The sequence below is a fragment of the Heloderma suspectum genome, chromosome 3 (assembly GCF_057233095.1).
Source record: "Heloderma suspectum isolate Gila_16-S chromosome 3, 16-S_ref, whole genome shotgun sequence".
NCBI classification, from domain to species: domain Eukaryota; kingdom Metazoa; phylum Chordata; class Lepidosauria; order Squamata; family Helodermatidae; genus Heloderma; species Heloderma suspectum.
Genome location: NC_139460.1, coordinates 252,718,891 through 252,742,051, shown reverse-complemented (window position 1 = coordinate 252,742,051; position 23,161 = coordinate 252,718,891). Strand labels below are relative to the sequence as shown.

The following is a 23,161-nucleotide window of genomic DNA, read 5'->3' as shown; positions in this document are numbered from 1 at the left end:
ACAGGAAGAACCTCTCTCTACAGATGGCTTCTAACCTACTAGATATGGATGTTAGACTCCGGTAAACTGACAGACATTTCCACTAATCAGTGCATCAACAAATGCTGATGGTACCTGATCTAATTTTAATTCAGAAAACAAGTTACAAAAAGGAACTACAACATAATATACATGGCGAGTGGGGTTCAGATTAATGAGCAAGAATTACTCTTGAACTACTTAGTAGGAGAAATAACTAATCCAGTCTTGTTCATTAACTTAACACCATATTTTACAAAAATAATTATCTACACTGTATACAGGGCTATACATTAACTTTTTGCTTCAAACACATTTCAAAATTGAGAGATGGAACTACTACCCTAAGCAATACATATGGCAAAGGGAAGCAACTGCATCCCTGAGATTCAAAAAGGCCAGAACTTTTACACATGGTTTCCCAAATAAAATCAAGGTGGCCCAGCAATACTAATGTAGTTAAAGTTAGACATTTTTATGAGAGGAACCTCCTGTTGCAGTTAAATAGCTAGGTAAGACATAAAATGTATTCAGCACAGTGTGGATGATTTGCTGTATACTTATCAGTAATGCAAATGCATCAAAGAACTCAACAATTCTCCAGTCAAAAAAACAACAACTTCTGAGTGTAGCATCTGACTTTCCCAAACTTTAAAGTGCGAATCTAAATCCTACTCAGCCCATGGATAGATCCTGTAGACCAGAACCTGTGGCCCTCCAGACGTTTCTAGAATCAAAATCCAATCAGCACTAGCCAGCAGTCCAACATAATCTAAAAGGCCACAGTTTCCCCACCCATGCTGCAGACAAGGGAAAGGCAACCAGGTGCCCTTCAAACTTTTGGGCTAGAACTCCCATCAGCCCCAGCCAACAAGCCCAATGGTTAGGGATTATATAAACTGTAGTTCAAAATCTCAGAAGGGCACTAGGTTGCCTACACCTGCTGTGGATCATCAAATCAATTGTGTTCTGCTCAGCTGTCCACAAAAACTTTTCAGCTTGCTGTGAGCCACACCATTCTCTTGAGTTGGGAAAAGGCTGGGGGAATCTCCAAGACCTTATGCTGAATTCAGAGGTACAGTGCAAATCAGCCAAATTCCCCCAACCCTTTTTCAGACTCTGAAGGGGGTAAAGAAAATCTGCTTCCCTCATGAGAAGCAGCAAGATGTATTGCTGCTTCCCAGATTCCTCCACCTTTCTCCCAACCTGCAGTTAGAATGGAGTAATCTCCCAGACCTAGCACAAATTTCAAAAAGGCTTGGGAAACAGTGATACACATTCTGCTCTCCAAGCCAATCTGAGGCTCAGTGGGACAGAGATGAGCTCCCATTCCACCTTTACCTAGGCTTGCAGAAGCAGGGAGGGAGAACAAGGGCACACCCCTGCAGTCATACCGAGCCTCAAAACACCTCTGAAATGAAGTGTCAGATCAGAGCCAAGACCAAAACCCTTCACCTCAGGGGAGCAGTAGAGTCAATGGCGAGCATACATTGTGGCGAAACTTTGTGTATCCCTGATTTTGCTCATAGAGAAGATTTTGTTAACACTTCCTGACCAGCACACACTGGCTCATGAATCATCCTGAACTGGAGAGTATATGGTCCAGAGTATATAGCAGCATATGTCTGCTTCCTTGGCTTGTGCAAGCCAAGAAAGCAGGCATTCCTCCACCTTTTCGCTCAACCTAGGGTTAGAGTGGGGTAATCTGCCAGACCGAGCACCGATTCTGGAAAGGCTGGGGAAACAGTGATACATACAAGCTGTGCTCAATTAACATTTGCTCTTAAATTCAAAGTAGGGTGAAAGCCCGGTAAATCTGTCACCTAGACTAACTCTTCAGAGATCAAAAGGGCTCAACATTTGTCCCTGAAAGATGACAGGACGAAGCACGTAAGAAAGAGCAAGAAAGCTAGGGCGACTGTTTTATTACACAATCATTTGTTTGTTTCCCAAGGAGGATACTCTAGAGACAGAGACTTCAGGATACTGCAAAAAGGCATTTCCGCAACAGTCTGACTTGTGCATATTTATGCAAGTTTCATTTTAGAACAGTAAAGGGATCAGCTAAACATCTACTGTTTTACTTAAGGCTTGTACCAGCATAAGCCAACTGATGGCGACGACCATTTTCACTATGCACCAATAGTTTACTTTTAGAAAAATATAACAATAAAAAGGTAAATGTAAAGCCCTGCAGAGGTGATGTTTAGTCATTTTCCCCCTCAATTACTGGGGCATCAAATGTCTGACATTGTACTTGGATGTATCTTGGTACTGCGTCATGGGCTTGTCTGCAATTCCACACGTCCCAACTCCAACTTTCCCTGTTACACTTTCAGGAGAAGCAAAGATGCTTCGCTTTACCTGTGGAACAAATTAAAAGCACCATTTGTAGCTATTTTCAAGTATCAGCAAATCATAAAGAGTACTAAACCTGAAAGGGTGAGCAAATGATTTAAAAAGCAAAATGTGGTCAAATGTTTATCCATGATAAAACAGTAATAGGGTTGCTTTATCATACAAACTCTATCATATTTGGCTTCATTTCATCATATATGGTAATTAAATCAAACTTTCCTGCATCTTAGATCAAACTGCAGTATGCACCAGCAATATCAAACTAACAAGCCCTAACAATCTGAGAAATGCAAATTACTATTTTGTGCTGTGTACATTATTATGGTAGCATGAAACCATCATAGCACAAACCAATATGTCCAAAGCTTTACAAGCATGAATTTCGACTTTACTATTAGTTTATCTCATCCCTCTATTTCCAAAGGCAAAGGCAAGTAACTAATATTTAACAATATGTTAAAAATACTATGGCTTGGATTCAGACTTAGGGCGCAATCCCATACGTGTTTAGACAAAAAAAGTCCTACAATTCCCAGCATTCCCCAGATAGCATGGGAGTTGTAAGACTTTTTTTCCTGTCTAAACATGAGTAGGATTGCGCCCTTAGTCATACTTAGAGCCGACCCACTGAAATCAATGGGATTTAAGTTAGTTGTGGATAACTTAAGTTCCATTGATTTCATCAAGTCTACTCTTAATTATAACTAAATCTGGACCCAAGCGTATAAAGCAGCTTATCCCAACCTGGTGCCCTCCAGATATGCTCAACTCCAACTCCCATAATTCTCAGCCATGCTGGCTGGGAATTATGAGAGTTGCAGTCCAACACATTTGGAGGGCACCAGGTTGGGGAAGGCTGCTAGGAAGTGATCCCTCATATTGTTTCTAGAATAATGGCTTTGCCTATAATATTCTTTCTATTTCTTTTGGGATTAGCCCAGTGGTGCTCTACAGTTCCATAGATCTTCTATAGCAGCGGGCCCCAACCTTTTTGGGCCCAGGGACCGGTCCCATAGAAAACAATTTTTCCACGGACTGGGGGGGGGGGGGGGGAATGGGACCGGGCTGCAGCAGGGGTGTGGGAACCCCCCTTACCTTGGGTCTGTGGGGGGGAGGTGATCCCCCCCCCCCCCGGAATCTTGGCCGGCTCCGCTCCAAGTCTGCGGAGCTGCCGACTGCCTCCGGCCGCTGGCGGACTTCCGGCCGCTGGGATGGAAATGGCGTCCCCACGGATGCCATTTGCATCCCTGTTCTTCAAGTAATCGGCTACGTGTTCTTAAGTAATCGGCTGGGATGGAAATGGCGTGGACGCCATTTCCATCCCAGCGGCCGGAAGTCCGCCAGCGGTCAGAGCGGAGCCGGCCAGGGCCAGTGAGGATTTGGGGGGGGGGGGATCGCCTCCCTGCCCCCCCCAAGGTAAGGGGGTTCCCACACCCCTGCTGAGGCCTGGTCCCTAACAGGCCACGGCCCGGTACCAGTCTGCGGCCCGGGGGTTGGGGACCCCTGTTCTATAGCAACAAATCTATATTTGCAAAATACACACAGCATACACAAACCTGGCCTTTTTTGTTTTTCGAATATGCTCTGTTGTTGAACTGCTGCCATTTGACTTTCTGATCCTCTCGCTCCTGCTCTAGTTCTTTGATTCGCTGGGCCTTTTTCAAAGCTTTCTTCTTTTTATATTCTCGTTGCTGAGCAATCATTTCTTTCCTAAAAAAGAAATGGCATTGAAGGTTACTTATGTACTTCATTACCCTGCATCACCTTTGGTTAAACTTCACTTTTGTTCTTAGAACATGTAGACAAAAGCAAGGATACACTGATTAAGAGAGTCTCACCTTGGGCTAGGTGAATGTAAAGATAAACTCTCAGTACAATGGGGCTTCAGCTGTCCAGGCCCATTTCATTCTCCAGCTGTAGAAAGTGCTGTCATTCCTTCTGTAAAGCAATCTGTGCATTGCAAGTTTCAATAAAGCACAGCAATCCTACTTTCACGCACAACTAAGAACAAAGGCTCTCTTTCAGAAGTCAGTTGAAACTGGTTAACCTCTTGCTAAACACAGAGCAACTCTAGAACACAGACTCTGTCCCAAGAGAAACGCACTATTTAACAGGCCCAGAGCAATCACTCAGGGAATACATGGAGTGACTGTCCCTGATCAATCTCAGCAAGATGCTGATTAGGCATTACAGTTAACAGCACAAAGCATGGTATACACTTTCATCATAATCCCACTCCACTGTTTAGCTGCTACATGTTCACAGTACCAGTTCAGTCCTGGGATGGCTAAAAGTCAAGTTAAACAGACCTCCCAAGACTGGGCCTCCAAAAGCTGGGCAGCCAAGGTCATACCCTAAGCCAAAGCCTTATTTAAAAAAATAAAAGGCTGATCTGCATTATCTCTTTATAAAATCTGTAGTAACTATGCAGAGTATACTCAATAAAGTATAAGAATAGTGTTGACTTGCAAGACTTTCCTTGCTGTAAAATCACCTTTGGCGGAGATAATCAGCAATTGTAGCCTGAGTACAAGCATTTTCTTTAGTTACTGAACATTGAAAACTATTTCAGCCACTTACTTGGACATCGGTTTGTTGCCACTGTCTTCCTTTGCTTTCCTTCCCTCTTCCACAGGTTTCAGATTGAGCAGGGGGGTGACTTCAGCATTACCATATCCCGAAAAGGTGACTGCAGCTGTACCATTCTCTTCATCAATCTCTTCAATTTCAGCTTCATAACACCTGTAAAGATATCATGGCTGTAAGCATGTGAGTAAAGGTTTAAAACTCAACCCTACAAAACTTGCACTTTCAGTGATTAATATTAAGCTTCAGGACATTTCTGCTTAATTCTGGATTAGCATTTCAAGTCAGACTCAGAAGTTAGTTAGTTCTCTTTGATTCAAGAAACAAGTGAGGGGCCTAGCATATTCATCAGACAAACCAGTGGCTCTTAAGGCTCAGGAGCTCATTAATCACAGGATTTGAAATAAAACGTTTAACCACAAAGGTTTTTGTTTTTTTCTGTAAGGACTAATGTAATGAACTGAATTCTGAGGATATATTGTTTTCATTTTCACCTAGTTTTCCCAACAAGAGAGTCATTCAGGTTGCAATCCTATACCTACTTGCCAAGAACTAAGCCCCACTGTAAGTAAGTATTGGGACTTAATTCTGAGTAGACATGTGCAGTGACATGGGGCAGGAATGTTTCCAGTGCTTAACATTTCCGTGGAAAAATTTCCATTTCAGAAGTTCATTAGTAACAATGGATGGATGCCAATTGAAGCTCGGCAGTTTCAAAATTGTAGATGGGTGGCTGTCAGCATATAATGCACAGTTCTTTGGGTTGCTAAAATGTATTAGTGTTCTAGCTGTTTTCAGTAGCTCTTTCCCCCCTTAAATTTAAACAATGTAAGAGAAGTACATGGTGTTGCTTTTACATTTTTACAAGTATTCTAAAAAATAGTCTACATAATATAACATTTAAATCACATGGAAAGCGCAATCCTATTGGGATAGGCAGCCGCCTCCAAACTCGGGGGCAACCACCTATCCAATGCAGGGCGGGCAGAGTGGATCTTCTCCTCTGCGCTCCAGTCACCCTGCATTTGTGGCTAGATGGCCGATTTTGGCTGTCTAACCATGGGACTTTGGAGCGGGAGGAGGGGGCAGATGATGCATAGGAAGCGTTATACCGGCACTTCCACACTCCCTGCCCCGGGAATGTCCCCTTTTGCCCCATTCCGTGCTGCTCTTCCGAGCGCGGGGCACAGGGACCATCTGTGCCGCCTACAAGGCAGTGGGGAGGTGGTTTTCTGGGAACCAAGCTCGAAGCATGGGCTCTGACATCAGTTCCCAAAAACCTAACAATCCTATGGCTGTCTAGCCACTGTCTAGCAGCCACAGGATTGTGTCCTAAATTATTAATGTGATTAATTATTCCCCCCCACCCTCGCTCAATATTTCAGGTCAAATACTTGCGGTGTATTATATTGGTACAAAAAGCAAAACGTAGTAGAATAAACATGCTAAATTAGATCACGCTCTGGAGCAGCATAATTTTTTTCAGTTAAAATTACTCTATACAATTTAATTTGCATAGGATTTTTTTCCAATCCAAAATTTTCTGGAAAACCCACATCACTAGACATGTATAGGATTGCACTGTTAAATAGTAATTTGGCAGCTGATCCACTACCCTTACCTAATCTCTTTAAAAGCAAGCAATGAATTACTAAACACTGGAAGAATGTATTTAGGAAACATTTAACAATGTATGATCTATGATATTATAATCTCAACAAAGCTCCAGTTTTTGCAGCAAATGACATCCCTAACATTTTTTCCAAATTAGCAATGAAATGCATATACATCACATTTTAGTTTTTTTTTCTTATACTTTAGTTTTGGTTAATGCACATCAGATTTATATACGGTAGTATACAATAGTATAAGGCCATCCTTTATTCTACAATGCTCCAACAAAACTATGGACAGTTAAGGGTGCAATCTCATGGTTGCTACACAGCGGTTAGATGGTCATAGGATTTTTCATTTTTGGGATCCAAGCTCAGAGCCAGCGTTCTGAGGTCGGTTCCCAGAAAACCACCTACCCAGCCTTCCCTTGCCACCCTCATAAGAGCAGCGTAGAGCGGACGGAAAGGGGGCATTCCTGGGGGCAGGGAGGGGATGGTGGAAGTGCCATTACAATGCTTCCTATATGATAACTTGCCTCCCCCACCACCCCCGGGCTACCCCAGCTACACAGCCAAAATCGGCTATCTAGCCAAAAATGCAGGGCAACTGGAGCGCAGAGAAGAAGATCCCCTCCACGCTCTTCCTGCCCTGCATTGGATAGTCGGTCGCCTCCAACTACAGAGGCAGACGACTATCCCCATAGGACTGTGCCCCCCATCAACTAACCTTACTCCCAAGTAACATTCTTTGTGTTTAACGTATGTTTTGTACCTGTGAAATCCATGATAACAATCTGTCATTTTTATCAAGATGGTCCTCACCAGGAGGTGGGTAAAGAATAAACCAAAATGAAGCATCTTACCATGTAACTGTATTATTTCATGTAACTGTTACAGAAGTTTGTTTTCTACACTTACTGTCCATCTTCACTCCATATTGCCATACATCTGTCTCCAACCTTCCAAGTGTGACTGGGGAGAGCAGAAGCAGAACTGTCAGAACTTGCAAGAGCTTCTGAAGGTTGTGTTGAAAGAAGGTCTTTGGTTAATTCTATAACTTCCTGGGGGTAGAAAAAGAGCAAGCCTTCAAACACTGTTTAAGTCTCTCCCTATTCATGAATACTATTTACCGACCATGGCAGTGTTACAAATGGTAGCAGACTGAACAGCGCATGAAATCTTTCCTTACAATCTTTCCTGCTTGTATGTTTTCTTAACCAATAATTCATAATACTGCTGGACTGGCAACCATAGCACCATATCTGATCCCATGTAACACAGTGGGAGTGGGATTGGCAGGAAACAGTGTGGCAGGGAAATGTCCCATTTGCTGATTTTTGCTACATCCATTAATCATAATTTTTATGTTTGCACAGGGTGTATGTGCACTCCAGCAACGCAGAAGGGAAAATACATTTTTAACATATGTAAAAAGTAAAATGTAGAGAGCTGGAAATGGTAGGCAACTGCTGCATTGGAAGTAGACAGACTTGCTGGCATTCCCTGGGTTTTGTGCTCACCCTTTTCTAGTAAAGCAGGAATTTACTGAGCCTTTAAACATTCATGTACACACATACATTAACTTAGGGTGCAATCCTATGCATGTTTAGACAGACATGGCTGGCTGGGACATACTGGGAGTTGAAGGACTTTTTTCTGTCTAAACACACATAGGACGGCACCCTTAAATGTTTATAAAATATCACATTTATGTGACAAAGGAATGTGTCCATCATTAATTATGTCATTCCCCTACCCACATTTTAAAAAATACTCACAGTCACAATGTATGCACTGGCTAGTAAAAAAAAATCAGTTGCTTAGTTAATTAATGTTGCCATTTGAATATTGCGAAACTGTATGCAGATCTGAATACCCTGATATAAAATACAGAAACCAGATACAGAGGTGCACACATATAGAAAAGGACAATTTTCTGTATAACATATATGTGAGCAGGGGTTTAACACCTTTCCACATAAGTATTTTGTTACTTATAATTAATAAATATATTTATAGTTGCCTTTAAGTTATAGTTACAAAAGGAGAAGGACAATGTGGCCTGTGTTACTAGTCAAAGGAGCACTTGGGAGGCTACACTCACTCTCAGGAAAACCACAGCAAGCTGGAAGACCAGCCTGGCCTCTGCCATCAGCCAGAGATCAAGCAGCTGCAGATAGCTAGTTTTTCTCTTCCCTACCTGAAAGATCTTTGCTTCAACTGCTAGCTGTCCTAGGACTACAGAATCAAGCTGAAGGACACCCTGGCCTCTGCTATTGACCAGAAAACTAAAGTCCACGAAATAGCACTCTTTCTATCCACACAAGAACACCAGCAATGGAAGACCAGCCTGGCTTTCAATTGTATAAAAATGAGTGTTTATAACTTACCACTTTCCTTTGTTATTTTCAAACTGATCACACTCCTCTACATTTCCCCTTTACTCCCTTTCCCATGTCTCTTGTCATTTTGATTTGTAAGCCTGAGGGCAGGGCCTGTGTCTTATTTTCATTGAGGTACAGAATTTGCCACAAGCGCAGAAATTTGTAACTGGTGTGAGCTACTTTGGGAGACCATATTTGTCTGGAAAGTAGCATAAAAATAGAACACATTTTAACAAGAAAAAGAATATATATATATATATATATATATATATATATATGCATGCACCTTTCATAACTGATGTGACAGACTAGTCTTTTGTCCTCTGATTTTGGCTGCTGAACACTAAACTTGTAAAAGGCTGCCCTTAGGTGCAGAAATGGCAAAGAAAACATGAGTGAGCAAGCAGCCCGAATGACAAAACTGTTTGCAATATGCAGTCAGTGTAAGGGACAGAAAACTAGAACCACTGAAGACTTCTGTTAAGTGCCTATTAGGCCAACTTGATTCTGATTATAAAGACCACAACACAGATAATACTTCATTACTAAGTAGCAGTCTGACTTTTAATTATACATTTCACAACGTATTCTAGTTGAATATTTACAACACTTAAAAAAAAAAAGTACAACTCAGATGAACATGCACACATCGGGCTGAATTCAACCGTGACTACCTGTGCACAGCCAGACCCGCTAATTCTGTTCTGCAAGTGGCATCTGCTGCTTGCGAAATGGAGATTTAGCACTTCCAGAGGCAACTCAAAAGGAGTGGAAAGGCTCGTTGCTGGAACAGGGCAGGCCAGGAGAGCATACATAAGGAAGCGCTGCTGATCTACCCCATTCCAGAAACGAGCCTTTCCACTTGCTTCACGGCTTGCCCTCGAAAATGTTAAATCTCCGTTGCGCAAGCGGTGGGTGCAAAGGAATTGGAAGGGCTGGCTGTGTACAGAACGAAAGGGCGGTGGGCCCCGCACACAGACAGGCAGCGTTGGATACTGCCCACTCTCAGTGTTCATAATTTAAACACATAAAAGCATTTTCAGACGATTTTTAATTTTTACACAGCCCTAAGGAATTTAATGGGACCGCGGTGGCTTAGTGGTTAAGACGCTGAACTGCAGACTGGAAGGTCGGCAGGTCAGCAGTTCGAGACCCGAGTGCTGCGTGATGGAGTGAGCTCCCGTCTTCAGTCCCAGCTCCTGCCAACCTAGCAGTTCGAAAGCAAGAAATTGCAAGTAGATAAATAGGTACCGCTTTGGCAGGAAAGGTAACAGCGTTCCGTGCACCTCAGTGTTCAGTCATGCCGGCCACATGACCACGGAAGCGTCTTCGGACAGCACTGGCTCTTTGGCTTAGAAACGGGGATGAGCACCGCACCCTAGAGTCGGACACGACTGGTTGGGGACACCTTTACCTTTACCTTTTTTTTAAAGGAATTTAGCCTCTGAATTTATTTTATGCAATCTGAATTTGAGCATGTAGCTAAAAGCAAATTGTGACTTTAATGTTATGTTATTGACAAAACTGTTTTAAAATTGGAAACAGTAATCTATCGCCTTGGGAGTAACTTGTTTTTACCAGGATGGAGTGAACTAGATAAAATAAGCTCACATTTTGCAAAACCTTTCTTCCTCCCCCTCTGGAAAAGGGACCCCACATATATCAAATCTTTCAGGTAGCATGCAGAGCCAAAAATGTTCAAACTCCCTCCCACTCTCATGTAGTCAGGGAGGTTTCCCAGGTTTGCAGGATATTTGAAGGGACTTTGTTTGCTTGAATGTTTATGTTTTTTCAACCTGCTGAACCCAAATCTGTACTTAGTGATTAGGGGTGGGTGAATCTGTTAAGCTCAGTTTTGTTGAAGTTCTCATTTTTCTACCACCAAGCTCGTTCCATCCAAGTCCCCACCCCCACCCCGAGAAATGTGACTAAAACATGTGTATGCACATTTTAGAAATGTACACAGCTTTCTTTGCACATCGTTCAAATACACGTATGTTGTCAAACACATTTTTGTTATTTCAAAGAATGCATCACAAGCTCAGAAATATATGGACTGTGTTCAGGTTTGCATTCAGTTCCGGGAGCTACGAATCAGGTAAATCCAGAAAAAACTCAATGGAGCAAATTTCTCATCCATCCATACTAGTAATACACTTTAGCTTTGACCCTAAAAACAAAGGTGGCAGCTAGGATGGCTAACACAAACTCCCTACCTTTACAATAACTTTTTTCCTTCACTCATTACAAAATTGATATGCAATATAAATATGGATCTAAATTCACAGAGAAAACCAATTTTAAAAAGATATCATCAATATAAATTCCAGCATAAACTTGGACTTTCAGCCACACTGTTTAGCTAATTTCTCTGAAATTTTGAAGGCAAGCCAATATTAGGCTCAACATTTACCTCAAAGTCTTTTAGAAGCCCAAGTCAAAAAATTCCAAAATAATAGCCAACTGAAATTTATTTCAAGCAACTGTACAAAATGTGTTATGAAACCAACTGTGTTAGTCATAGAACATTAGCTGACGCATAGTTTGGTGTATAAACCAACCTTCTGTGACACTGCAATACTGAGAAAATGGAAATCTAAAAATCTAAAATGGCAGCCAAACTCACTGCACTGTAATTAAAACAGAAATGTATGCAAAACTTTGTAATCAGAACTATGAAAGGAAGATGCAGAAACATCTGATATTAGAACTATTTACAACTTCTAGTTTCTATATCTGCTTTTTACATTGGCATGTTAAATATTTCTACTGAAGATATAGTAAGGGCAAAAGAAGATTCCACAACCATTTTACAGATGTCAAACAGCTGTTTGTTTTCCTATTGCTTTGTATAATCTAAACTGACAAAAGGAAAAACTAGAGGGTATGGCTTTCTTAAAGCTCTCATGACACAGACTCTGTGCAAAATGTCATGAACTTGTGACAAATACTCTGTATTTTTATTAGGAGTACAATGTTCAGGCATCAATCACACTGCAGATCACTTCCTTTGAAGTGGCAGTTCCCAACCATTTTGCCACTTCAAAGGAAACAAGCTGCAGTATGATCCCTTTCTGCTTTCTTGGCAAAGCTCTTGTAAATTGCCATTTTAAAGACAGCGCTGCCCAAAGCAATCACCCCCTTCTCCTCAGTTTACAAGAACTTTGTCTGCTTAAGAGAGGCAATACACCCTCGATTTGTTAAGATTACCCACATGACCAGTCCAGGAATCATTCCCACCCTGCTACATTTTCTCTCAGCCACATCACTACACAATGAGTGGCTGATGGCACTCCAGTACAGTGCTTTTCAATTGGTGGTACTCGACATACTACTGGTAAAAAGCAGTTAAGAGATCAGGAGGGAAAATGGTTCTGAAACAGCAGCAGCTCAGAAAAACAAATGCTTATGAACAGCACTGAACAAAAGGAAAAACAAGGGGTCCCTTGTAGGCCTGCAATGTTTTATGGATACATCAGCTAGATCAATTATAAATCAACTAAAAAGGTACCCTAATTAGTTGTGCAAGCTCTTATAACAACTGCAGAAGGCACTCTTAAAAAAGGCATTCCCCATTTTCTCACACACAGGAGACGATGCCCTTTCTAAGATGATGACCTGGTTCAGGCAACCCGACAACCCACCGTGCGCTAACTAATCCTTGGGGTGCTGTGGTGCATGCTATCCACCATAATGAATATGCAAGCCCTGATTGAGGGTTGCTGTAGCTTGTTGTGTTGTGCAAACCCAGGCGGTGGGAGTTATTTGAGGATTAAACAACCCCCAAATAACCCACAGAGATGTTTAACCCTCAAATAACCCCACCACCCAGGTTTGGATGACATGGCAAGCAATGGCAAACCCCAGCCAGGGCTTGCATATTCATAATGGCGGCCAGCACATGCCACAGCTCCTTGCGGGTAAACACCTGCTACAATATACACATGGATAAACTAAAAACAAAGTAGTATGCTTTTTGCTTCAGAATATTTTTATTCATGTGCATATTTATGCATAAACTCACATGACTAAGATTTCTTTGATCAGGTGACAGACCTAATTCTTTAGGAACCATTTTAGTTCCTTAGGAAAAATATTCACCCCATAAATATTTATGGGCTGATATTCATCACAGTCCTAGTTAATAACTCCAAGGTAAATACTTCGCCAATCCTGATAATGTAAAAAAATCCTCTCTACTATGCAAGAAAGCATTTAAGCTGTAAAGGTATTTCTTCCTAATTCTCACCTGCAAATCTTTCTTGAGTTTTAGCAAATCTTCATTATCTCCATTTCCTGTCAAAGCAGCTTCAACTTGCTGGAGCTGAGCTTTATAGCTAGCTAGCTGTTTTGCAAGGTCTTCTGACATCTGCAAGGGGAAAACACCATTACAGAATTGAAAGTAACAGTCTGTTTGGAAAACTGTCTTGTGAAATTAAATTGTCATATAGAATTTAACTGGCACATTTATTCATCTATTAAGATTTCTACTGCAAGTCTCTAGTACTTCTGCATTTCAACGCATTAGATAAAACGGCAATTAAATTATTAAGGTAACTATATCAATCTATATAGCTAGTGAATCTCACAGGACAACAAAGCAACCTTCAAAGAGCGACTTAAAATTATAAATGTGAATTATTGTGAGGTCTTGTTTAGATCACTCTCAGCATGTTGATATCTTAATATATCTGAATCAACATTATTGAAATTTGCTTGTCATAAATACATTTCAACTTACTGAAGAATCTACCTCAGCCCTCACTTCTCCTATTTGCAAAATTAACCTTAAAATATTAGATCATAACACAGTATTTCCCCAATTATCATGAATACCTTACTTGTGCATATATATTTGTTTTAGCCTTTCTGCCTGCACTCAAGACAGCTCACAAAAACTGTAAATATTTTAAGCAACAATGTAAAACATAATCAATAAAAATAATAATCCAGCAGCTGCAAATTCCATCATCAATTAAAAGACTGGAAGTATAAATGTCTTGAATAGTTTCCTAAAGGTCAGGAGGGCTGTCTGTCCTCCTGGGGTTTTATGAAGCAAGTTGAAAGACATACTTCATGTAAACAGCCATCTAGCCTCCGACATAGAAGTCATGTGAAGCAAACCCTTAAAGACGTTTGTGATTAGGGAAGCTCGTATGGGAGAAGTCAAAACTAACACCTTGAATTGTTTCTTGAAAGCAAATGAGCAGCCAGGGCAACATCATCAATAACAGCATCATATCTCTGCCATTTGCCTTGGTCAAAAGCACTGTGCACGAACTGGAGCTTCCAACCTGTTTGAAAGGGCAGTTTCACACAGACCGCATTTGCAGTAATCACCTTATAAGGCTGTTCCCCATGCTTGGTCCCCTTATTGCTTTGTTAATGTTACAGCAACAGAATCATATGGGATGAGTAGATAATGATGGAAGCTCCCTCATTGCTACCAGCCCCCGAAAGAGGTACAGCACGGGCATGGTTAATTATGTGATTGGTGCATCTTTCATCCAAACTAGATCAAATATTGTTAAACATATAGATCCATGTTAAAAACCCAAACAGAAATAACAAAAAATACCTTTTCTAGGATCAAACAAAATTCATAATATAATGTGCAGATGTTCAAATTACACAGAACTCTTCTTCAGTCTGATATTAAACTACAAAAATGAAATGGAGAAAATATTTTGTGGTCAAGGGAAGGCTGCAATTTGTTTCAGTCTTAGGCTATGACTAGAAAAGGATATCTACAGACTTATTAAGTTAGACCCATGCCTTATGAAAAGACTCTCAGGTTTGAGAGTCAGGGGAGGCCCCCATCACTTCAAGGACTCACTCAAACCCTGCTTGCAGGTCTGCAAAAAAAATAATCAAACAAAGCTTAGAAACCACCTATTCTATGAATTTGTGTTTCTGCAAAAAATGTTTCATACAATATGTGCACAAAATATTACAGTAACGTACAAAGCACATGTTTTGCAAGAAACCAAGCCAGGGCTCCCTTACAAGAAGGAGAGTTGCCACTGATGTGATTTATAGAAGCTTGCACATGCTCACAGAATGTGTTCAGTCACCACTGAAAACAGAATCTTGGTTCAGTGGGTGTTCTCTCAGCAGCCCCTTCAGCCTTGCAGAAAGATTCTGGAGTGTCTCCTGTTTGCTATTAAGGACAGGGAGCACTGTGAACTCCCTGATCTGTAGTTATCTGAATTGGTAGGGCTTGGGAGTACATACGATATCATTAGCTTGGTTGCTATTGATTGCAGGTTGGCTAGCAGGACAGTTTCTTTTTGTGCTGCTTGTCAAAACTGCAGTAGAGATTCCTGATGGGGTAACACTAGATTTTTACTCATCTTCAAACTTTCAAGCAAATACTAAAGAGGAGTGGGCAACCCACAGCTCTTGGCTACATTTCTTGCAGCACGTGGCGTCTCTTCCACCTGAGCAGGGAGAGAAGAGCACTTTCGCTCGCGAAAGAAAAGATAGTGCTGTGTGATTATCTTGAGAGAGAGGGATGGCTCTATCTGTTTACCACCTGTATGAGACCCCCAACAAATTCCTTCTGGGGGAATGCAGCCCTCGAGGGGGGAAAATGTTGCTTACTTCTGTGCTAAAGACAGGTGAGGGTGCAAGGAAAACAGTGCTCACTGGGATGACAGCTTCCTTTTTGTACAAGATATTAATTTTATTTTGGGCTTCCTTCACCCAAGTCTCTCCCCACTATGTCCCAGCTTGCTGCGTCACATTCCATATTTTCACCCGCACAGGCAGCATCTATTTTCTTTCTTAAACACACCCTAACTCAGCCTTCCTCAGCCTGGTACCCTCCAGATGTTTTGGACTACAGCTCTCAGCTTTCCTGACCATTAGCCAGCCATGCTAGCTGGGGCTGATGAGAGTTGAAATCCAAAACATATGAAGGTCACCATATTGGGGAAGGCTGCCCTAACTAAACCCTGTTTCCCTTCAAGTCCCAATCATAAATATATTCCATTATCCCCAATCTGTCAAAAGATTTCATTTCTAGCCAGAGTTAGAGATACGAAGGGCTAGAAAAAAACAAGATGTCCAGATCATTCTTCTATCCTGTTCCTGCCTCTCCCAAAATCTCCAGCTGCTTGGTCTACTATTCTCCTCCAGTCCTCTTCCCCCATCTTCTTCACTTACCATCAGAATTCCCATTTAGTGCCAAGGTTCTAACCAAGTTAGAAATTACACATCAAACTGAATTGCCTTTCTCACCGGCTTTAGATCAGCCTTCCCCTGGTGCCTCCAGATGTTTTTGACTTCCACACCCATCAGTTCCAGCCAGCATGGCCAATGGTCAAGAATCCTGGGAGTTGTAGTCCAAACACACGGAGGACACCAAATTGGGGAAGGCTGTTTTATATAAACAGATGATGACTGAAGTTACTTAGTGGTGACTATGAAACAATTTCTTGGGACCTGCTATTTGATGGACTGACTTCTCTCACGTTAACTTTCCCAAGCCTTCCGTTCTTCTGCTGAACCCTTTTCTAGGCCTCCCACCATCTGACGTTAGATGGATGGTGACCAGATAGAAGGCCTTCTCGTTCATGATACCTTGGATATGAAATGACCACCCCAGGGAAGTTTGCCCATCACCAATATTGATGTCTTTTAGCTGCCAGGCTAAAAATTCACAGCTTTTGAACTGTGGTGCTGGAGGAAAATTCTGAGAGTGCCTTGGACTGCAAGAAGATCAAACCAGTCCATACTCCAGGAAATAAAGTCAGACTGTTCACTTGAGGGAATGATATTAATGGCAAAACTGAAGTACTTTGGCCACATAATGAGAAGACAGGATACCCTGGTGAAGATGCTGATGCTAGGGAAAGTGGAAGGCAAAAGGAAGAGGGGCCGACCAAGGGCAAGGTGGATGGATGATATTCTGGAGGTGACGGGCTCGACCTTGGGGGAGCTGGGGGTGGCGATGGCCGACAGGAAGCTCTGGCGTGGGCTGGTCCATGAAGTCACGAAGAGTCAGAAGCGACTGACCGAATAAACAACAACAACAACAACAGCTGCCAGGCAAACAGTTTTCTACTTGCCTAGGCATTCCATCATGTTTTATAGATGGTTGGTACAGAATCAGTAAAAGTCAAACTGAATAGCATTACCTACTGGTGAAAAGACTGGACCTAGTGCCCTTACTTGACAACCTAATTTTTCTGGGGGTGTAAAATACGGGTAGCATGTTCTTCATCCAAACACTGAGTGAAAAGGGAGTATAACCGTGGAAAAGTAATAACTACACTACTCTGGCTACATATGATTTGGACATTTATGAGGAAACCTGGATAGGTTCTGACTGCTGGTTTCTGAAGCATGCTCTAACGCTATAGGAATAGTATAGTATTATACAGTCGGCTAGTATTATTGCTACTTTAATTGGGGTGGGGGGCTGAAGATAGTTCTCTCCATTCTAAACACATTGGATGCATGTTCCACTGTTCAGAAAATAAACAGGCCTTACTCCATACTTAAAGTGCACAGGATTAGAGTGTGAAGACCCAGTGCTATTTCTGTTATAGGCACTTTTATAGGCTTTGAGTCATATCAACTCTTTACCGCATCACGAAAGGTTTTAGTTCTGGCTTGACATATTTGTCTCATATTTTTTTTATCTCTGTGTGCATGTGTATATGTCACAAACACATACACACATATCCTGGTTTGTTTCAAGATACAAAGAATGACAGCCAACCTCACTTTACTAACATTCAGCACAATTATCATGTGGCTAAATACTGGAGCAGTCTGTTGAGCAAATAACACAAATCCTTCAATACACATCACCAAACTCAGCCCAGCTCTGCAGATATCAGAATACTATATAAGGAAGCAAATAGGACAATGCTGAACTACTAAGAAGCAGTGAAATGGCTCATAAACTGTTTACAGCTGACAAGCTGTAACATCTGAAGTGTGAGCTTTATCAAGACCACAGCAGGGAGTAAGAAACATGGATGTTGCAGTCAAGACGGGACTAATTCCAAGAGATTACTAGAATCCTAGAGATTCTGGGTTTGGGGGCAAGAGTCAAGTGGGAATATGAGGAGGCTTGGGAACAGGACAAAATGGATTTGATAGGGAAATTACCAATGGAATTATTCGATGGAAAGACACAGAGGGTGCAATCCTATGCACGTCTGGACAGAATAAAATCCTACAGCTCCCAGCATTTCCCAGACATGCTGACTGGGAAATGCTGAGAGTTGTAGGACTTATTTCTGTCTAAACATGCATAGGATTGAGCTCTTAGGCTCTTTGGGAATGAGTTGCGTGCCTGGAGGAAGCGCTAATATAAGGGAAAGGTCCGGGATATAGAGGAGAAGCTGGGCCTCCGACCGACGAGATGGGCCCACTTCTGCGTACTGCACGGGACCCAGGGCGCGGATAGCCCTAAACAAAACGTAGGCACAGCAATCGCGGGGCGGGGGGGAGAGACTGGGCTTGTCTTGTACGGAGCGAGCGCCTAAGGAGGGCCGGAGGAGGAAAGAGCCGGGCACAAGCGCGTGGGAAGAGCGAAGGCCGGAAGACTGAGGAAGAGGAACAACTGGGGAGGACAGACAGGGCTGTTTTCGGGCCCGGGAGGGGGCTGCCCTCGCCTCATTCCCTTCGGGCCACAAGAGCGGAGGAAGACCGGGAAAGGCCGCCCCTCTCACCTTGGCCTCACGCGCGGAGGGCCGCTCTCGGTCCCGACAGGCCTCGGGGAAAGGGTCTGCGCGCGCGCGCGTTTTCCTCCTTACAGCGCCTAGCGACGACGCACGGAGCCCGGTCGGCGGAAAGCAACGCTCGCGAGAGGGCCGCGAAAGGAAACCAGGCCTGAGCAAGGACCAGATCACATGACGGCGGAGGAACCACCAAGCAGAGAGGCATGGTCTCGCCGCATTGACAGAGACACTTCGGGTTCCCAAGCGGAGGCTCGTGGAAGCCTCCACTGGCGGGGACAAAGCGGTGGAAGTACAAAGGGAAGCGTGTAATAAGGACTGGAACAGCACAGGAATATAGGAAGAATAATCCTTTCGTTGAACTTAGAATAACAACAACAACCACCTCTCACAACGAAGTAGAAAAGTAACCAGTCAGCTTCTTTTTGCTAGAGCAAGAGTTATACCATCATCACCATCATCTTGGCAGGGCTCCAGTGCTTTTAAATGCCTTCTATCACACTGGAATCCATAAAAAGACAAAAGCATTGTACTGTAGTTCTTTGATAGTCTCATCTCCTTTACCCCCAAAACGGAGACAACCAGTTTACCATTGGGAAAAAAAAAGAGTCAGGCTTGTGTAAAGGAGTGTTGCAGAAGGAGATGCTGAAGAGTCTTTGAAGGCTGTTATGCTCAGTTAAAGGGAAGTGAACAGAGCATGAGACTGATATATTTACTGCATTTTTATACCACTGAATAGTCAAAGATGCCTGGGCAAGTCACAAAATGAGATTAAGACGATAAAATACAAAACATAATGTAACATCTAAAACAAATTAAAATAGCCTGAGAATAAAATCGAGGTAAATCAACAGCTCTGCAAAGATCTTGTAGGCATACATTTTTTTTTAAAAAAAAATGGAAGACTAAAAGCCTGGAGAATAAAAAGGTCTTCAATGTAGGTACCAGACAGGCCTCTCTGGGTACTTCCAGATAGAAGGGTCCTAGCAAAGGAGCAGTCAAAAGGCATCGTGCATCAATTCTGCCTTTTTTTCTCTTTCCTTAATGGATTTTCTGCTGTAAGGAAACAAGATGGTACTGGCAGGAAAACACAGGAGGCTTTTGAATGGAAGACAGTGTTGTCTGGCCCCCTGTAAAATTCTGTGAATGAGGCAAGGTGATGGTGATATAAAAGCCTCGTCTGGAAGCACCATCTAGGGATGGGAATTCCATAACAGGCATGTGGGGAACAACCACAGAAAAGGTCCCTTCTTCAATTAATAAGGGAAGGTAATTAAAATAGAAGTAATTAATAACAGTTGTTACTGGATTTATGTTTATTTTGTTTTAAATACTTATTCATATGTTTGAATGCCACTTGTCTCTGTCTCTGCTTTAAAGACCAAAGTGTACACCAGCACTTTACCTGTGTTACATCTTATATTGACACAGGTGTCAAAGCCTGTAAAAGGCTACATGGCCAATAAATCTAACAGGTGCAGCCTCTCACTGACCATGGATATACAATACCAGGAAAGGCTACAACAGTTGGATTGATGGTGGTGTTGAATTTCTGGTTCTCCTGCAGCCTTTTACAGGAACAGGTCTTTCCAAGTAAAAAGTTAATGCTGTTATCAGAAATGCCAAAGCATATCCCTATTGAATCTCTGTGGGCTCTTGCATCCTTTAGTTCTAACAGTGGCACTTCCCATCTCTTAAACAGCAGTTCAGTAGTCCATACTGCATTTTCCAGCCAATGGCGCACTTGACCTTTTGCTATTCCTTTCAGGCGGCTGAGCAAAGCCAAGCCTTTGGGTTCAACTCACACATTTGGTCTTCCTCCTGATGGCTTGCATTGTGATTCTGTTGAACACTGAGATATCTGGATATAATTTGGTACAGACATTCAGGACACATTGTTCATGTTCCAACCTGCACACAGTATGTAAGTATAGCATTTTTTTTTTTATAAATAGTACTGAACAAGTAAACTTGATTACTGTAGCCATTTGAGAAGGCTAGGTGGAATTGAAGACCCCAAAACATCTTTCCTTTATTAGTTTAAATTGTACAGTTAAAGCCAAACATGTGTGACCTTAACTGTATTTAGTTCTGCCCTTGAGTGCAGGATTTCTCTGCCCACCCCCACTCCACCCGCCACATATTTACAGTGCACAACCTTAGCAAGGGGTGGCTGATTGGGGGGCTCTAACACTTCGCTCCTTGCTGCAGTCCTGATCTCCACACACATGCAATTTGCATTGCCAATAAAGAAATACACAAATCCTGTATTCTAAGTATCTGTTTTCTGACTTGTTGGGAAATCAGGTCATCTGAACAGGTACTGAAGCGTTGCTTGTTCTGGTTTTGGCAGATGGATGGCACTGCTAAGACTAATAAAAAGCAGGAACAAGCCTTATTCTTCATAACACTTACTTATAAACAAAGATATCTGATGCATTTAATGAAGTGGATAATGTCCACAAAAGCTTATGTCAGTATGAATATGTTAGTCTTTGAAATGCCACAAGTTTCGTTGTTGTTTTTGCTCTAACAGATTAACATGGCTATCCCTCTGGAAATTATTCACAAAGCAAACTAAACCAATATACTGAGACTGAAATCCCATGCACACTTGGGTCTTCAATGAGTTCGATGGGTCTTACTTCTGAGTAGACTTACATTGGACTGCACTGAAAGGCTGAAATCCTAGCACTTACCCATGCCAGGAGTAAAAGCCATTGAACACAGTGGCAGGTCTGAACAAAGATCAGTTATTTATTAGTTACATTCATATCCTGCCTTTCCTCCAAAGAGCCCAAAGCCGCGTTTATGATCCTCCTCCATTTTATCTTCACAACAATCCTGTGAGGTAGGTTAGGCCACGCATAGGGTCATGCTGTAAATGATGCCTTTGTACTTCTTGAGGTCTGCCTTCTCCCTTGCCACACCGAAGAGCAGCCCCACTACCTTTTTCTTTAAAAGAAAAAGAAACCCAGAATTTCTCCAGCCGTTAACGGCGCAGTCCTATGTATGTTTAGACAGACGAAAGTCCTACAATTCCCAGCATCCCTCCAGCCAGCCATGCTGGATGGGGCATGCTGGGAATTGTAGGACTTTTTTCTGCCTAAATATGCATAGGGTTGCGCCTTAAGGGAGTCAAAAATAGAGCAGAGGGCTTTTCCCAACAACAGGGAGCGTCTAACTCGGTCAGCTTTACTTGAGCTGTGTGCGTGGACTCTTCGGTATGTCGTCCACCCACAAGTGCCCTACAGAAAGAGCGCTACTGAACTACACTCAGGAACTGGAAGTGAGGCCTGCATCGACCGCTTACTGTATTTATGCCTCTTAGGGACAAACGATCCCTTCCGCTACCAGTACGCACGGTCACGTGGCAGTGACGGTCCCGGCGTAGCAAGTGCGTGTCACGTGATAGGAGAAGCTGCCGCCGGGAGCGCGAGACGTACGCGCGTTCTCCTCTCCCCCCCCCCCGCCCCTTCCATGATCCGGGTACTTAGGAAGAAGGTCGCGTCTCGCCCCGCCTCGGGTGGAGTTCCTCGGCGATGATGGCGGCGGGGGGCGGCAGACGTCCGGGTGCTGGGATCTACCTCCCTTTTTCCTAGAGCCTCAAGGTCCGCCGTTTGTAGGCAATTCTTGAATCCCATGAGGAAGGAGGATACTCTGGAATTACGCAAATGCACATAGGGAGATTTACATCCGAGGCGCTTCAGAACCGGGATTCTAGCAGGCTACCGTAGATCTAAAATTTGCTATTTTAAAGCAGCCGCGACTTGGAGAGCCTTGGGTGATTCACTGCAGATCCCGACCCACGTTCCGATCCCGCCTGGACTAGACAGAAAGATGCCGTTTGTAATAGTAACATGAGCGTGTCGGGTTATGCAAGGCAGATTTGGAGTGTTCGCAACACTGTCGACTGCAATATGCTGTGTTTAGTTATGTGCTGTCTTTTTGTACATCGCTTAGAAACTGCTTTTAATGCAAGTGATTCATAAATATCATTAAATAAATAAACAGACGTGGAGGTTTTCACCGCTACGGCGGGCCAATGGAGTTTAAAGAAAACATTTGTTTGGAAACACACACACACGCACACCTCGGCTGAGGGTGCTGATTTAGGAAAACCCAAACCTCTCCTGAGCCTTGTGTGGGGCAGAGTGGTAGGCGGCAGTATCGCAACAAACTCTCCCACGACCTGAGTTCGATCCCAGCGGAAGCTGGGTCCCAGGTAGCCAACTCAGATCGACTAAGCCATCCATCCTTCTGAGGTCGGTAAAATGAGTACCCGTTCATGGGGGAAAGGTAGTCACGACTGGGGAAGGCAATGGCAACCCCCCCCCCCCCCGCTATAGTCTGCCATGAAAACGCCAGCGTAAGCGGCATCCCTCTAGGAGTCAGTAATGACCCGGTGCTTGCACAGGAGGAACCTTTCCTTTCCAAACCTCTCCTACCCCTGCGTTGTGGTCCTGATCTGGATCATGCCCACCTGTGTGCTTATTTCAACTTAAAA

The 23,161-nt window shown here is 42.9% G+C and overlaps 1 protein-coding gene and 1 long non-coding RNA gene across 4 annotated transcripts; one reads left to right on the top strand and one right to left on the bottom strand.

Moving 5' to 3' along the window:
- Positions 1-223: 223 nt before the first annotated feature.
- Positions 224-21,680, bottom strand: SMNDC1 (survival motor neuron domain containing 1). 3 transcript variants are annotated; one of them, XM_084846293.1, is made up of 7 exons: positions 18,649-18,735; positions 14,538-14,619; positions 13,209-13,328; positions 7,494-7,636; positions 4,957-5,118; positions 3,933-4,086; positions 224-2,382 (listed from the first exon to the last, which is right to left on the bottom strand). In XM_084846293.1, the coding sequence occupies exons 3-7, from the start codon at positions 13,326-13,328 to the stop codon at positions 2,245-2,247; spliced, it is 717 nt and encodes a 238-aa protein (XP_084702419.1). In that variant the 5' UTR covers positions 14,538-14,619; positions 18,649-18,735; the 3' UTR covers positions 224-2,244. The 3 variants fall into 3 exon arrangements, with proteins under 3 accessions (XP_084702419.1, XP_084702420.1, XP_084702418.1); XM_084846294.1 differs by lacking the exons at positions 14,538-14,619; positions 18,649-18,735 and adding an exon at positions 21,354-21,680; XM_084846292.1 differs by lacking the exon at positions 14,538-14,619.
- On the top strand, positions 5,012-6,490 carry LOC146351039 (uncharacterized). The gene is made up of 2 exons (XR_014789493.1): positions 5,012-5,145; positions 5,461-6,490. It is a non-coding gene; the product is annotated as an uncharacterized LOC146351039 (long non-coding RNA).
- Positions 21,681-23,161: the final 1,481 nt, after the last annotated feature.

Excerpts from the sequence above, each read along its gene's own strand:
- SMNDC1 (XM_084846294.1), bottom strand. The coding sequence starts at position 13,328 with ATGTCAGAAGACCTTGCAAAACAGCTAGCTAGCTATAAAGCTCAGCTC. Across the intron at positions 5,119-7,493 it reads ATATGGAGTGAAGATGGACA|GTGTTATGAAGCTGAAATTG; the intron begins GTAAGTGTAGAA and ends ATATCTTTACAG. Across the intron at positions 2,383-3,932 it reads CGAAAAACAAAAAAGGCCAG|GTAAAGCGAAGCATCTTTGC; the intron begins GTTTGTGTATGC and ends TTTGTTCCACAG.